We start from the raw sequence: 16,548 nt of genomic DNA, 5'->3' as shown, positions 1-16,548 counted from the left end.
TGCAAGAACTTTGGAGGACAGGATTAGAACTGAAAATGACTCTGACATGTAGAAGAATTGATCCAAATTCAGTAGAGACAAGTGCAAGGTACTACACTTAGAAAGCAAAAAAATCAAATACACAACTACAAAACAGGGAATAACTGGCTAGTTGGTAGTACTGCTGAAAAGGATCTGGGGATTCGAGTGGATCACAAATTGAATATGAGGCAACAATGTGATGAAGTTATGAAAAAAGGCTAACATAATTACGGGATGTATTAACAAGAGTGTTGAATGTAAGACATGATATTTAATTGTTTTGGTCTACTCAGCACTGGTGAGGCTTCACTGGAGTTCTGTGTGCAATTCTGGGTGCCACGCTTTAGGAAAGATGTGGATAAATTTCCAAGAGCCTAGAGGAGAGCAGCAGAAATTATTAAAAGTTTAGAAACTGACCTATGAGGAAAGGTTAAAAAACTGGATATATTTAGTCTTGAAAAAGAAGACTGAGGGGAGACCTATAACGGTCTTCAAATATGTTCAGGGCTGTTACAAAAAGGACGTTGATCAATTGTTTATGTCCAATGAACATAGGACAAAAAGTAATAGGCTTAATTTTCAGCAAGGAAGATTTTGGTTAGATATTAGAAAAATGTTTCTAATTATAAGGATAGTTAAGCACTGGAATAGGCTTCCAAGGGATATTGTAGAATCCCTGTTATTGGAGGTTTTTAAGAATTAGTTGGACAAATGCCTGTTGGGGCTGATCTAGGTTTACTTGGTCCTGCCTCCGTGCTTCAGGACTATCAATGTCCCTTCTAGTCTGAGGTTTCTACGATTCTCTATTTTAAATAAGCTGTTGTTGCGATCTGAGGTCGCTGCCTCCCTCACACTGATTTTAGCTGATGCTTAGGGGTTATGTTTCCATTTATGTAGTAGTGGCACTGTTGGCAGCTCTTATTTTCCCCAAACAGTTTGTGCTTCAACTTGTACACTGTGGGTGCTCGTTTATTTTTCCATTCTCTATAGTTGGTTTTTATCTTGAGTGACTGACTTCTTTAGTGCTTTTATTACCAGTTATTTGAAGCAACCTCTAACTGACACAATTTTTTCCAGCTATGTTGATATTCCCATCTATGGACAATGGCTTATGACTGCCCTGCCCTTGGCCAATTTGTGTAGCTGGTGGTGGCCATGCCTACTGAATAGTACTGCACAAATATTTAGTGATCCCATTTTTTGTACCCACAGCTCATTTCTCAGTTTGTGCTCTCCTTGTGCCTTCCTGGCATAGGATGGAATGAAAAGCCATCAGAGTGATGTGCCGCATTCGTTGATTTGCTCACACTGATGTTGTGTTCTCTATTCTCCAGCCATACAAGAATAAAGATGGGCACCTTCACAGAAAGGTGGCATGTTTAGAGGAAAAATATATAATGTGTGAGACTGTGTTTGTATTTCATTTTTAATTATTCCCATTTGATAAGAAGTGTAAGAAATCACGCTATGAACTCAGTAACTTTCAGGAGCAGATCAGGAAATCCTATACCTCACATCAAGTTATTTAAACTCATCAGGTCTCTTTCACTCCCCCTTCTTGTGTGGATTGGGGAGGGGATGATTTAATGATTCACTCCTCTTTGTGATCCCAATCTAACTGTAATTGTCCTTCCTCCCCATTGAGGAATTTTGCTTTCTTTATTTCTTGGAGCAGAGTAAGGGGCTTTGAGCAGGCAGAGAGAACAGAGTATCCGTCGAGAGAGCCATCGTGTGGATCCAAGAGCAGAATTTTGTCCTAAGTTTTTAGCTCTCTCTTTGTCATGCAGTGTGTCTGTTTTAATTATAAAAGGAAAGAAACAGCTCCTGGCCTGGTGCAGGAGCAGCCTGTGTTACAGGATAAGAACCAATGTGTAGATTAGCGTGTGCTCCCTGTTAACTCAGTAATAAAGACATTAATTAAGACAAGCCTGTTGTCAATTATGTGAAAGGGGGTGAACATAATGGCCCCATGCCAGTGAGGGATCTGCACTACAGTACTCATTGGCAGGGATTTCTGAGAGCCCTGTGCCTGCTGCTCATGGAAGCATGGAGCAGAAGGGCTGCCTCTCAACTATCTGAGGGGACAGTTGGAAAGGCCAACTGCCATCCTTCAGAACCCTGAAGCTAGTCCCGGGTTAAGGAACTGCTGATTGGCTGCTGCGGAAGATAGGTATGACAGTAAAGCCACGCAGATGGTGAAGCAATGATGAAGAGACCAGTGTCGGGTTGGGGGAAGAGAAGACTGGGTCTATTTTGCTCACTGTTTTAGAGCTGCACTCAGAGGAAATGCAGTGTCTTGAATACACAAAAAAAGAATAAAGTGAGCCAAATGGGGACAGTCTAAAGAAGAAAAGATCAAGACATAAAAAGGATTATCAAGAGTTGGGAAATCTGGATAGTTAAATGCTGTATATTTATAGAATATCTTCTATCCCAGGGTCTCAATGTGGTTTATAAATATTAGTTCTCACAATGCCCCTGTGAGTTCCCATTCTACAGCTGGGGAAACTGAGGCACAGAGAGGTGAAGTCAGTGGCAAAAGTTAAACAGACCGTAGCTACCAATTAGCACTGCCTCTTCTGCAGCATTCTTTCTACAAGAGAGAATTGTATTGTGGGGCATTGCAGGGTGGGTAGCGTAATCCAAATTATAAGGAAAAGTATAGATTTCAGAGTAACAGCCATGTTAGTCTGTATTCGCAAAAAGAAAAGGAGTACTTGTGGCACCTTAGAGACTAACCAGTTACTCAAGATCAGGCAAAAAGCCAGTGCCAGAGCAGGGAGTAGAAGCCAAGAGTCTTGCAAGTCTCTAGCATAATTTTTTGTGAAATGGCCTCAGTTTCTGTAGATCTGATGTAATAAGATTCTCATAATATATTGTTAGATTATAAAATGAGGGTGGTTGTTTTTGTTTTGTTTTAAACAGATGGACTCGCTGGTTTTATATATTGCAGTTGGAACAATTTTAAAGATGCCTAATCTATCTTCAGGAATCACTTATAATGTGGAAGGCAAGTTGTGAGATAGCTCTATCAGGGGGCTTTCAGATATGTTAACTTACTGGTAGTCAGTGTAGGATGTGAATAGTTATGGACTCATGTTCAGAGATGTAAAGTGGTAATATTGAAACTATCCGTACCCTATGCCCATGAAGTGGTAATATTGAAACTATCCATACCCTATGCCCATGATGACTTACAAATGTAAAGGGACTGTTGCCCCCTTACTACAACTCAGTGGGGGTGTTTTGGTTGGCTGTCTCCCAGTACTAAAAGGGGAAGGGTCGATGGGAAATCAGGACCCTGAGACTGACAGTCCCCAGGAGAGGCCAATGCTCCAGGTCAGCCTGAATGACAGGGCGGGCAGGCTAATCAGGGAGTCAGGAGGCCAGAGGGGTCCCGTCCTCCATGTGAGCTGGAATTGTCTGGGTCAGACAGAATGGGGCTGAGCTAAGGAGAAAGCAGGGGCCCAAGCTGAGCAGGGGAGCAGAGCTATGCCAGATCCAGAGGGACCAGAAAAGCAGCCCAGAGAGAGCAGACCCTGTCCTGGGAGCAGAGCTGCAGCCCCAAAGCCAGAGGCACACCTCAGAGAGAGCAGACTTGCCCTGGGAGGAGAGCTGCAGCAACCAGAGCCAGAGGGGCCAGAAAAGCAATCCACGAAGCCGGTCAGTGCTGGGAGCAGAGTCACAGAAGCAGCCTGCAGAGCAGACGTGTCCTGGGTGGAGAGCTGTAGCAACCAGAGCCAGAGGGGCCAAAGAAGCAGCCCAGGGAGCTGGAGTCATAGCAGCAGCCGTGCTGAGGCAGAGTGGAGCTGGAGCAGTCCAGAGCCGGGTGTCATGAGCAGCTGGGGAGAGCGAACGGGGATCCTGGGCAGCGGGCCCAGCACAGGGAGATGCCTCAGCCAGGAGTTCTCTGCAGGCCAGACTCGGAGGGGGATTGGTAACCCTGACAGGGCTGGGGCAATGCTGGGAAGAAGGGCCCTGCCACCTAGAGCCTGAGAGCGTGTGGCCACCACCAGAGCGAGTGTCCAACGCACAGCATCCCTGCAGCACAGCCAGGGCCTGAGAAGAAGGCCTGGGACTTGCAAGGAACAGACTGTGAACTGCCCTGACATTCCAGAGACACTGTTTGTGATAGGTTTCAGAGTAACAGCTGCGTTAGTCTGTATTCGCAAAAAGAAAAGGTGCCACAAATACTCCTTTTCTTTTTACTGTTTTTGATGTTTCCCTGCCACAGAGCGGGGTGATGTTTCCTTTAACCTTTCCCATTTTCCCTTATTATTTTTAAAATTAATTGTTGATTAAATAACTTGCATTTGCTTTAAATTGTATGTAATGGTCAGTGGGTCAGAGAAGTGCCCAGTGCAGAGAGAGTACCCCGGAGTGGGGACACCCTAGCCCCTGTCCTAGGTGACCACAGCAGGGTTGGGGGTCGAGCCCCCCAGGAGTCCTGGACCCAGCCTTGTTGGCTTTACGAGGACTCTGCCAGACAGGAGAGTGGAAGGGGAATCCTTAAGGGCAGGGAGGCCTCTGGGTAAAGTAAGTGGGAGCGAGGACTCAGATCCTTTCGCTAGCCCACTTCACTGGGGTAGTGCAGAAGCCAGAAAAGCTCCCCACAATAGCGGGACTATTCCCCCGTTTACACAAAGCACTGTCTTATATCATGTGGCGAGGTACTGTAACATTTTTATGCATGTTGGTCCAAACCATTCCTTTGTTCAATCTCATTTGATCTTTCCCTTGCGGATCACTACAGCATTTGAGCACTTTACAAAGATTCTATAATACCAACAAAAAGAAAAGGAGGACTTGTGGCACCTTAGAGACTAACCAATTTATTTTGGGGTGGGGGGGAATAGTTTTACTTTGTGTAATGACCCATCCACTCCCAGTCTTTATTCAAGCCTAAATTAATTGTATCCAGTTTGCAAATTAATTCCAGTTCATTGGAGTCTGTTTCTGAAGTTTTTTTGTTGAAGAATTGCCACTTTTAGGTTTGTAATCGAGTGACCGAAGAGATTGAAGTGTTCTCCTACTGGTTTTTGAATGTTATAATTCTTGATGTCCGATTTGTGTCCATTTATTCTTTTACATAGAGACTGTCCAGTTTGACCAATGTACATGGCAGAGAGGCATTGCTGGCACATGATGGCATATATCACATTGGTAGATGCACATGTTAACGAGCCTCTGATAGTGTGGCTGATGTGATTAGGCCCTATGATGGTGTCCCCTGAATAGATATGTGGACACAGTTGGCAACGGGCTTTGTTGCAAGGATAGGTTCCTGGGTTAGTGGTTCTGTTCTGTAGTGTGTGGTTGCTGGTGAGTATTTGCTTCAGGTTGGGGGGCTGTCTGTAAGCAAGGACTGGCCTGTCTCCCAAGATCTGTGAGAGTGATGGGTTGTCCTTCAGAATAGGTTGTAGATCCTTGATGATGCATTGGAGAGGTTTTAGTTGGGGGCTGAAGGTGACGGCTAGTGGCGTTCTGTTATTTTCTTTGTTGGGCCTGTCCTGTAGTAGGTGACTTCTGGGTACTCTTCTGGCTCTGTCAATCTGTTTCTTCACTTCAGCAGGTGGGTACTGTAGTTGTAAGAACACTTGATAGAGATCTTGTAGGTGTTTGTCTCTGTCTGAGGGGTTGGAGCAAATGCGGTTGTATCGTAGAGCTTGGCTGTAGACAATGGATCGTGTGGTGTGATCTGGGTGAAAGCTGGAGGCATGTAGGTAGGCATAGCGGTCAGTAGATTTCCGGTATAGGGTGGTGTTTGTGACCATCGCTTATTAGCACTGTAGTGTCCAGGAAGTGGATCTCTTGTGTGGACTGGTCCAGGCTGAGGTTGATGGTGGGATGGAAATTGTTGAAATCATGGTGGAATTCCTCAAGGGCTTCTTTTCCATGGGTCCAGATGATGAAGATGTCATCAATCAAGTAGAGTAGGGGCACTAGGGGATGAGAGCTGAGGAACCATTGTTTTAAGTCAGCCATAAAAATGTTGGCATACTGTGGGGCCATGCGGGTACCCATCGCAGTGCCACTGATTTGAAGGTATACATTGTCCCCAAATGTGAAATAGTTATGGGTGAGGACAAAGTCAAAGTTCAGCCACCAAGTTTGCTGTGACATTATTGGGGATACTGTTCCTGACAGCTTGTAGTCCATCTTTGTGTGGAATGTTGGTGTAGGGCTTCTACATCCATAGTGGCTAGGGTGGTGTTTTCAGGAAGATCAGCGAAGGACTGTAGTTTTCTCAGGAAGTCAGTGGTGTCTTGAAGATAGCTGGGAGTGCTGGTAGCGTAGGGCCTGAGGAGGGAGTCTACGTAGCCAGACAATCCTGCTGTCAGGGTGCCAATGCCTGAGATTATGGGGCGTCCAGGATTTCCAGGTTTATGGATCTTGGGTACCAGATAGAATATCCCTGGTTGGGGTTTCAGGGGTGTGTCTGTGCAGATTTGTTCTGTGCTTTTTCAGGGAGTTTCTTGAGCAAATGCTGTAGTTTCTTTTGGTAACCCTCAGTGGGATCAGAGGGTAATGGCTTGTAGAAAGTGGTGCCGGAGAGCTGCCTAGCAGCCTCTTGTTCATATGCCGACCTATTCATGATGACGACAGCAACTTCTTTGTCAGCCTTTTTGATTATGATGTCAGAGTTGTTTCTGAGGCTGTGGATGGCATTGTGTTCTGCACGGCTGAGGTTATGGGGCAAGTGATGCTGCTTTTCCAGCAGCCCATGCACGTCAGCGGAAGCACTCTATGTAGAAGTCCGGTCTGTTGTTTCGACCTTCAGGAGGAGTCCACCCAGAATCCTTCTTTTTGTAGTCTTGGTAGGAAGGCCTCTGTGGATTAGTATGTTGTTCAGAGGTGTGTTGGAAATATTCCTTGAGTTGGGGACGTCGAAAATAGGATTCTGGGTCACCACAGAACTGTATCATGTTCGTGGGGGTGGAGGGGCAGAAGGAGAGGCCCCGAGATAGGACAGACTCTTCTGCTGGGCTAAGAGTATAGTTGGATAGATTAACAATATTGCTGGGTGGGTTAAGGGAGCCACTGTTGTGGCCCCTTGTGGCATGTAGTAGTTTAGATAGTTTTGTGTCCTTTTTCTTTTGTAGAGAAGCAAAGTGTGTGTTGTAAATGACTTGTCTAGTTTTTGTAAAGTCCAGCCACGAGGAAGTTTGTTTGGAAGGTTGTTTTTTATGAGTATCCAGTTTTGAGAGCTCATTCTTAATCTTTCCCTGTTTGCTGTAGAGGATGTTGATCAGGTGGTTCCGCAGTTTCTTTGAGAGCGTGTGGCACAAGCTGTCAGCATAGTCTGTGTGGTATGTAGATTGTAATGGATTTTTTACCTTCAGTCCTTTTGGTATGATGTCCATCTGTTTGCATTTGGAAAGGAAGATGATGTCTGTCTGTATCTGTACAAGTTTTTTCATGAAGTTGATAGATAATACCAGTATTCGTCACTCACACTGGATGCCCAGATACTGACACAGGTGAGATGCTTTCTTCCACCTTCAGCTTGCTAGAAGACTGTGCATATTCCTTTAAGATGAAGACTTGACAAAAACAATCCATGCATTTGTCACAACCAATATAATTAATGTAAGATTGCTCCTAGAGTTGAAGGTAGAAATAATACTGAAACTCCAGCTTGCGGAGAATGAAGCAGCCTGTCTTTTCAGCAGAAGAAGCCATTGAGATCACACGACAGATTTCTGCATTCCCCTCTCCCTCCCAAATTGTTTTCAATGCCAATTTCTCGGCTTTAGCCTAGTTCTACAAAGCCATCAATGGATCACAACCCAGCTTCATTACAAAATACCTAGCTACCTACATCACCCTGAGAAAACTGTATTCTGCTGAAAGAAGACAGATAATGCCCAGAACAGTAGCTAGTGAGAGATTCAAATAACGCCTGCTTGGTTGGGTTGTGAGTATTTCGTGGTTGTTCATTATGATGGGAAAGCTTTTGCAAAAAGATGCATCTGGCCGTTTCCTTTCAAAGCAGTCAGACTTTGTCTTGGGTATTTCATTCAAAATCAGTGCCTTTGGACTCTCACACACACTCTCCTTAACCACGGAGGAGAAGACAAGTAATGGTCTTGAATTGTACCAAAGATTAGACATTAGGAATAACTTTCTAAATGTCAAGGTATTATAGAATCATAGAATATCAGGGTTGGAAGGGACCTCAGAAGGTCATCTAGTCCAACCCCCTGCTCAAAGCAGGACCAATCCCCAACTAAATTATCCCAGCCAGGGCTTTGTCAAGCCTGATCTTAAAATCTTCTAAGGAAGGAGATTCCACCACCTCCCTAAAAGTTAAGGGAGGTGCACTCGAACACATTACCTTGGGAAGTTGTGGAATCTCTATTATTAGAGGTTTTTATGAACAGGTTGGACAAACACCTGTCAGGCCTGGTCTACATTTACTTGGTCCTGCCTCAGCTCTTCTGGACTAAATGACCTATCAAGGTCCCTTCCAGTCCTACATTTCTATGATCAGGTCCTGATAGATGAGTGTAATTTTTTTCTATAATGTGCTTGCTAATTTTCCTTATACCTAGTACAAGTTAGTACACTGCCTTTTTCCTTTCCAAAATTAATATTTAGCTTTAACAGACATTTCTACAAAGGATATTTTAATGATTAAACTATATTTTTGTCTCCCTCAGTGAAGGAGAATTCAAGTTTCTCTTGCTATACTGAACCATTAGATGATGCAAGCCCAAAGCCCAAAGTCATTAAATTGTACCTTGGTTCACAAAATTTGGTAAGTTCCCAGTTAAGCTTTATATTTGTAATTGTTTAATGCATATAGATAAAAAGTACAGCACTGTGGTTTACTATTTTATTATAATTCAAGGACTGTGAATTAATTCCTCTTAGGAGTTGAAGGAGTTAACATATATGTAAACTTGTCATGTATAATAAGGACTTAATTAAACGTGAAATAATTCTCATTAGCTTGATTGAATGATGACCTCAAGGTAACAAATTAGATTTTAGAGTTGACCTATGGCATTGAAGAGTGCAATGATGTGACACCATTCAAAAAGCTAATTTCCCATACAGTTGCAACTAATTACTGCTCTTACCTAACATCTCAATGACCAAATGATCTGAGTATTCGTCATGTGCCCATTCTTCATCGGCGTATTTTTACTAATAGATATATTTAACAATAGACTGGAATTATCCCAGGAGAACTATTCCGTCTGTCTGTCTGTCTCTCTCTATGCAAAAGCAAACTTTGGTCACTGTGACAGTGTGGAACTCACCACTGCAGCACCTCCGACTGGCTGTCTTAGGAATTAGCTCTGTACCCTCTTCTGGTGGTATCCCGCCCACTGTCACCTCTGCTCCTGGACCCATGTCACTCCCAGGACCACAGCATCCTCTTCATGACACTGCCCTCCAGCTATGTCACACTCTGGGTTCTCCCCTTCCAGGGGACCTGCAGTTTCCGTCCAGCCACTTTCCTCAGTGACAGCTGCAGTCCATTATCCCAGGGCCACTTCCCATGCAGCTCCAGCACCCTCTTCTGCTCTTGCCTTAGCCTGCAGGCCCTAGCAGCCAGCCTGGAACTCTCTCTAGTTCCCCTGTCTGCTGCCGTTCTTATATGGGCCTGCTGGACCATGATTGGCTACTCCTCTCAGCCCTTTTCTAATTAGCTGCCTCCCTAGGGCTGCTTTTAACCCCTTTTCTGCCAATAAGGGGCAGCCACCCCATCACAGTCACCAATGTGACACTAAAAATGGCACATTATTATACTGCATATACAGTACCTCTTTTTAAAATATATTTGGAGTCACATACATTTGAATTTCATAGGCAAGTACACATTTTCTACTATTGCAGCTGCAAAGACTACTTAATTGCAGACCTGCATTCTGTTCTGTCTTATGCATCAATGGCAAGCTTTCCAGATTTCAAAATCTGACAGCCAGATCTTGATGTTTAAACTCAAGCCTTGATGTTTAAACTCAAGGTGTGTAATTGTGCACCTGCAATCATTTGCAACTGTAGTTTTTGCATGCTATCACTTGTAAATTTTGATCATTTGCCCGCACATTTGGATGACCCTGATTGTTCAGACTTGCATGCATAAATTTGTTTTCCTTTTACAGTTAGTGCATAAAAATCATAGCTGTAGTGTGTAAAACTTACATATAGAAGTGATGGTGCATCTGAAGTTGCTTTCACACAGATAGGCAGAGGCCACATTTTGAAAATTAACTTTGTAATAATATCGGGTTTTGTATTTAATTACATTGTAATTACCTCTACTGACAAAATCAGAACTCATCAACTGACCCTATCCTGATAACTATTAATGAAGATTCTCTTTTACCTCAAGTGGTAAGGGACTGTGCTTTTGGAACTAGAGGATCTTATTCCTATACCCACGGTTGACTTGCACATTACAGCCATGCTGAACTTCATTGTAGTGATAACTGTGAAGCCCTAGCTGGTCATGGATTTACAATATGTTTATTTGCAGGGCAAATTGATATATGCAATCTAATCCCACTAATTAATCCACCTAAATTGGCCTGTTGAGTGTTTGATCATTTTGGTAACTGCAGCATGTTGGGGGAAGAAAGGTGTTCCCCTGCTAAAAGTTTGTGGCTTTTTTCCTCCTCAAAGAAAATCAGCTGTCATTTATATAATGTAAATCAGGAGGATACTTTGGAGAACAGAAAAAGGCTTCTTCTGCAATATACCTCATCAGGGCTTGCTCCCAGCATTCAGATCTTCAACAGTACCTATTCTGGGATCTTCTACTTCAGAATGAAACTGGTAACATTTTGTTCTTTTTCAATGCATGTTTGATAAACAGTAATTTGGCAAGCACTGGACAGTGTAAAAAAGCAGTTTTAGCCAGTTCCTCTCATTTAGCCCTTTTTGCTTCCTACCAGGCTGTTGGATTACCTTTGCATTTGTCAGAATTAGATACAAATACAGAAGAACTGCACTTAAATAAGGCTGAGTTCAATTTAACCCCTTCATACCTTTTTATAGTTCAGGAATGAAGTAGGGAGAAATGGTAGTCGCAGCTAAGGGGTCAGGTGTGTGGTGGCTTGGGCTATTTCTGAGAGATGAGATGTGTAATTTGGAGCAGTAAGGAATGGAATGTGAGAGGTAGGTGGAGAGAAGGGGCACCAAATAGGGAGGCATGGGCAGAGGAACAGGAGGCAAAGCAACATTCAGGAGAACCTAGAAGAGCTAGCTACAGGCCAGCAAATCAAACCACTAGCAAGCTTCAAACCAATTGAGAAGGAAATGCACTAGGTTGGGATCTGGATGGAATGACAGAGCCTTATCTGCACAGAGAAAGGAAATGCTGCAACCTTTCAAAGTTTCAAGCTATTCCAAATGCACCATTTTAACGGCAGGTAAGAATTCGAGTTAAACCCAGAACAAACAGAAATTCAGGTTCCGGATGCCACCCTTCTTCCCTACACTTCGTTCATGCTTTGCAGGCATTTCAGAACAGTGCATTACAACCCAGAATAAGTATGACAAAATCTTATTTCCTCCATTTTGGGACATCAGTTGATGAGACAGTCTGAAATTTCAGCAGTGTTGAATCAGATCTGAATGCTAGTCCTGCTGTGGCTACCTATTCAAGCCATCCCCGGAGCTTTAAGGCCTTATCTACACACACAAGTTGTACCACTATTCTGTAACTGTATCAGTATATGTGAAGGGGGCATCAGGCCTTTGTGGCCTCCTGCGGGAGGGTCTGTGGTCCTACTACACCTTGCCCCAGGAAAGGAGCAGCAGAAGTGGGTCCTCCAGGCCTGTCTACAAAGGCTGCAAGGAAGCAGCTAATCAAAACCCAGCAGGCTCAGGTAAAAGGAGCTGCAGGGCCTTAGCAGGCCAGTTCCTGGCTGGGACCAGAGGGCTGAGGAAGGGTGCTCCTCTTTGCCCCAAGGAGCTTGACTGGCTGCATTTACTGAAACAGGGGAAAAAGGGAGGACCTGAGAACTGTAACCTTACAATAACAGGTGAAGACAAAGGGACCAAGTGGGAAGAGGCCCAGGGAAAACAGCAGCAACTAATTAAAGGAGGCTATATGGGGCTGCTGTGGATAGGGTCCCTGGGCTGGAACCTGGAGTAGTGAGCGCGCCTGGGTTCCCCCACTGGCAAAGTGTCCTAAGCTCTAAGAAGGGAACTAGGCTTCTTCAGAAGCCCAAGCAGAGGGCTCAATTTAGAGGGCCCGGAGATGGGGCTGATGACCTTGGTGGGGGCAGGCAGTTTAGTGAACTCTTTGCTGCCCCAGAAGTGGTGCATTTTGAATATGGGACTTGGCCAGAGGGCTGCATCACTGAATATTTGTCCAGTGAGGCTGGCAACCTACGTGGAGTTCCAGGAGCAGGAGAAGGTTGCATTACTACACCCATCCGCTAGGAGTCTCTCAGGAAGTGAGTGCCCCTCCTATCATAGCATAGTTCAAGTGATATAACTCCCCCTAGTGTTGGATGCTGTTATACCAGGATGAAAGTGCTTTATCTTGGCATAATTTATTTCTGTACAGGAAAGGAAATTACTTATACTGCTATAAGTCACCTTTATATCCATATAACTGTGTCCAGTCTGGGGTTCAATTGGTACAATTATATCAGTAAAAAAATCACCCACCCCCAGCTAATATAGCTACACTGGAAAAACCTTTGAAATTTAGAGCAGGCTATAATTTTTGTTTGTGTTCAGGGGTGGGGGTGCTACAAAGGCAGCAGCATCAGGCACTAGCTGTAAAAAGCAGTGGGCATTTTGAGCAACCTTCACTGACTGATCAAGAGCATGTGCTTCACATGGAGCTGCATGCATCCTACACATTTCACCTGGAAGAACTGGGTTGGTGTGATACCAGGATTCAATGAGGTGGAAGCAAAGGATAAAGGATCCAAATGAGCCAAATACATTCTGGTGTGTCACCATTAATTTCACCCTAATATAGGCTGAGGCATGCCTATGCTGTAGTCACAGGGTGTGGTTGAAGCTCGAGCTGACATACCTGAGCTAGTTTTAATCTTGCTAATTTGGGTACTGGAGCAGGGAAGCCATAGTAGTGCATGCTTCAGCTTGGGCTTTACAAGCCCACCTAGAACCCTGGGTAATTACTTGTAGGGCCAAGCTCACTCTGCCATGGCTTCACGGTGAGGAATGGAATCATGCTTATTCTTTTCAATGAGTTTTAGCCATCATCCACGTATTGATATCAAGTGTGAATTGTAATGAATAAGTACCATAAAAGAGAGAATCTGACAGCCGTTTGTGTGATTGCAGTGCTTCCATTTCATCACAGATGATTTTAACCCAAAGTTTTTGACACCCTTTGAAAATAATGGGAAAAAGGGAAAAATAAAATGTGTGACTTAGAATCACAGAGAAATAAAATATTGCATTGATTTTTTTTAATGAAAGGAAGAAAATCAGTCTACCTGGACTATTGATATCCCTAGAAGAAATATTACATATAATACAGGTAAAAACTATATTTTTAGTTACATATATATATCACTATCACCATGTTCTCCCTCAACTTCAACTGAAGTTTTCCTCTTCTTAATTTCATCCCATTACTACTAGGTTTACCTGCTCTTTGCCTCATGGTGGGGCGCTAGCGCTGGGGCCAGAGACTGGGACAGCAGCGCGCGGCGCCAGCAGGAGGAGAACATGACACCAAGCCGGGGTTGGGAGGGGCGGGCAGAGCTCGAGCCCCAGCGGGCCCCCCCTCCACCCTATGGGCACACCCCGCAGCCTGTGCGTCCCAGGTGCCTGCTGAGCGGTAAAGGAAGTAGGGGGAGGCAGACTCCCCTAGCCCTATTACTCCCCTCCCCAGGGCATTGGATCCCTTCTGCAGTCCCTCCCCTTCATGCCCCCCCTCCCCAAGGCAACCTATCCCTCCTCCCCCTCTCCAGGGCATGGAATCCCTCCTGCACCCCACCCCCCGGTCCTTCCTGTCCTGCTCCCCACATCCTCCCATCATTGCCCACCCACCCAAAAGCCAGGGCTCACCCAGTTTTTCTGTCCTAGCTATGCTGCTGCTTTGTACCACCCTATGTAAGTCCTTTTCATTCTTGGCCCCCCTCACAGACTTGTAGATCATGTCCCCATATAGTAATCTCTTACCCATTCTCTAAATAGTTAGCCTTGTTAAACTTTCCTTACAAATCTAGGTTTCAGAGTAACAGCCATGTTGATCTGTATTCGCAAAAAGAAAAGGAGTGCTTGTGGCACCTTAGAGACTAACCAATTTATTTGAGCATAAGCTTTCGTGAGCTACAGCTCACTTCATCGGATGCATAATCATTTTTATTTTCTTCACCTTCATTTAATTTGTTAATATCTTTTTGATATTGAGTTATGCAATTCTGAATGAATTTCAGTGACAGCTGAAGGTGCTCATCACTTAACAAATCAGCACAGACTTATTTAGGTGCCTAATTTTAGGCACCTATTTTTGAATAATCTTTGCCAATGACTGTCTTCTCCCTGGTTGAGATTTCATGTCTTCGTAGCCAAAATTACATTGGCATATTGCATTGGAAACTCCTGTTTGTTGTCCATTATCACCTCTGTTTCTTACAGAGTTACGGCTTTCCATGTTCATTCCCTGCCTTGCATATCTGTTTTTCCTATTTGTTTTTCCTCCTCTGTATTGGTTTTCACTTTCCCAATCTGAATCCTTTTGTTATGTTCTGTCCTCCTTTCTAATATATGCGGGAATATTTCTCTGCTGTCACTGGCGTTCACAGTTCCTCCTAATGTAATATAATCTGTTAATTTCATTATTTGGTTTACTCCCACTATCGCTTATTTAATAAAGATGTTAAATAAACCCATGTCAGACTAGAGAGCCGCATAGCTCTATGTGTTGTATATTAGCAGTTTCCTAGTTGGCGGTCCTTCAGCTCTTTTTCATTCTGTGTGGTAGTGTTCGTATCCAAGACAACGCGGATAAATATTTTGAGCAGGAGTCAGTGAGACGTATCTTTTAGCTTTTTAAAAATCCAGATATACTACATCTTATATATTCTGTGTATTAGGTCACCTTTTTATGTGAGATGTTGAGAAATGAAGCCACATAACGAATGGTCTTTGGACCAGATCCTGATGCGCTTTACTCAATTTTATTCAGTACTTATTTAAGAGACCTTCCCATTGACCTCAATGAGAGTTTTGGCTGAATGAGGGCTTCAGAATTGTTTGGTTCTTTTATAAACAGGGTATCATGGGAAGTTATTCAGTTTGGGTGAATTCAAGTTATGGGAAAACCATTGTATGAAGGCAGACTGAAGTATGAAGAAAGAACCTTCTGTGCGAATCACTTTTCTGTTGTGTTTTTATAAGACTCTAAATGCTATCCATTTGTATTCACTTTATGTTCAACCAGATATTGCTCCAATAGAGGAATGGTTTGTAAAATTCACCATGCATCATGGATTAAACCTGTTTAGTACTGAAGGAACGCTACTAGATGTTTTTAGAGGTAAGATACATTTAGAAAGAGAATCGTGTAGGATTCTTTAAAAAAATAAAATAAAATAAAAACCCTGGTAAAATGGAGTTAAGGATATTAGTCTGAGTTAAGCTTGCACTTAAATCTAAACATTTTAAGATATGGAAACATACTGCTAAAGCACACAAGTAACCTAACTCTGCCCTGTAGTGACACCATTAGGGAAAAACTGAAAAAATTCTTTAAAGATCAATTTCTTCTAATCTGGGGCTACAAATGCTAAAATGCCTTAATCATATTCATATAGTTATTGTAAAACATCACTACAGGACAGAGTTCATCTAAAAAGTTCTGTCTGTAGAAAGATATAACAAGATGATCAGTGCACCTTTTTCTGTTAATTTTATTAGAAAACTATATCCCTTCTGTAAAGCAAACTAAAGAGCCTTCCTAATTTCTTTATTAAATCTATTGTCTTGTAACATGGTTATTATTGGAGGAGCTGGCAACACTGCCGAATTAAGGTTGCCCATACTTCCCATGAAAAATCTCCTGTTTTCAGTTGCTTAGAACTTTGTGAAATTTCAGTGGTTTGGGCTGAAGTTTTCTATATCTGGTGTCCGCCTCAGGCTGATATATTTTTAATTTCAGCCAGTATAGTTCAGCTGTTTCCAAGAACAAGGCTAAGAGGAAAATATGTTTTTCCCCATTAAAAAATACTTTGAAGTGATCTAGCAGCCCTCCTGCTTTGGAACAGGGACTTAAAATTTGTGTCAGGCCAACCCCTTGTGCTTTTTCCTGACCCTGTGAAAATCTCCTTGAAGTGCCTCCGTCACTACCTGGTGAACCTCACTGCCTGCCAGTTCAGATGGTTCATAGTCACAATCCTACACCATGCCATTTATCTTTCACCAACGTGTGCATTTATTTCCCTCTTTCTTCACAAGAATATGCAACACAGGCTAATAACAAGGACCAGCTTCCCTGCAGCTCTCACTCCCCAGCCCTGGCTCACCCTCTGAGCTGAGCTCTTCTTGCACTGCCCTGGAGTTCCCCTGGCTTCCTGT

The 16,548-nt window shown here is 43.5% G+C and overlaps 1 protein-coding gene across 1 annotated transcript in view; it reads left to right on the top strand.

Moving 5' to 3' along the window:
• Positions 1–2,946: 2,946 nt before the first annotated feature.
• Positions 2,947–16,548, top strand: part of CATSPERB (catsper channel auxiliary subunit beta) — a 101,605-nt gene continuing 88,003 nt past the window's right edge. The window contains exons 1-5 of the mRNA XM_073350352.1: positions 2,947–3,031; positions 8,685–8,782; positions 10,660–10,812; positions 13,444–13,504; positions 15,416–15,511. Of these exons, the coding sequence (XP_073206453.1) occupies positions 2,947–3,031; positions 8,685–8,782; positions 10,660–10,812; positions 13,444–13,504; positions 15,416–15,511 (493 nt within the window). The remainder of the gene's footprint in view (positions 3,032–8,684; positions 8,783–10,659; positions 10,813–13,443; positions 13,505–15,415; positions 15,512–16,548) is intronic.

Source organism: Lepidochelys kempii, chromosome 6 (assembly GCF_965140285.1).
Source record: "Lepidochelys kempii isolate rLepKem1 chromosome 6, rLepKem1.hap1, whole genome shotgun sequence".
NCBI lineage: Eukaryota > Metazoa > Chordata > Testudines > Cheloniidae > Lepidochelys > Lepidochelys kempii.
The sequence above is the reverse complement of the archived record's forward strand: the minus strand, read 5'-3'. Positions and strand labels throughout refer to the sequence as shown.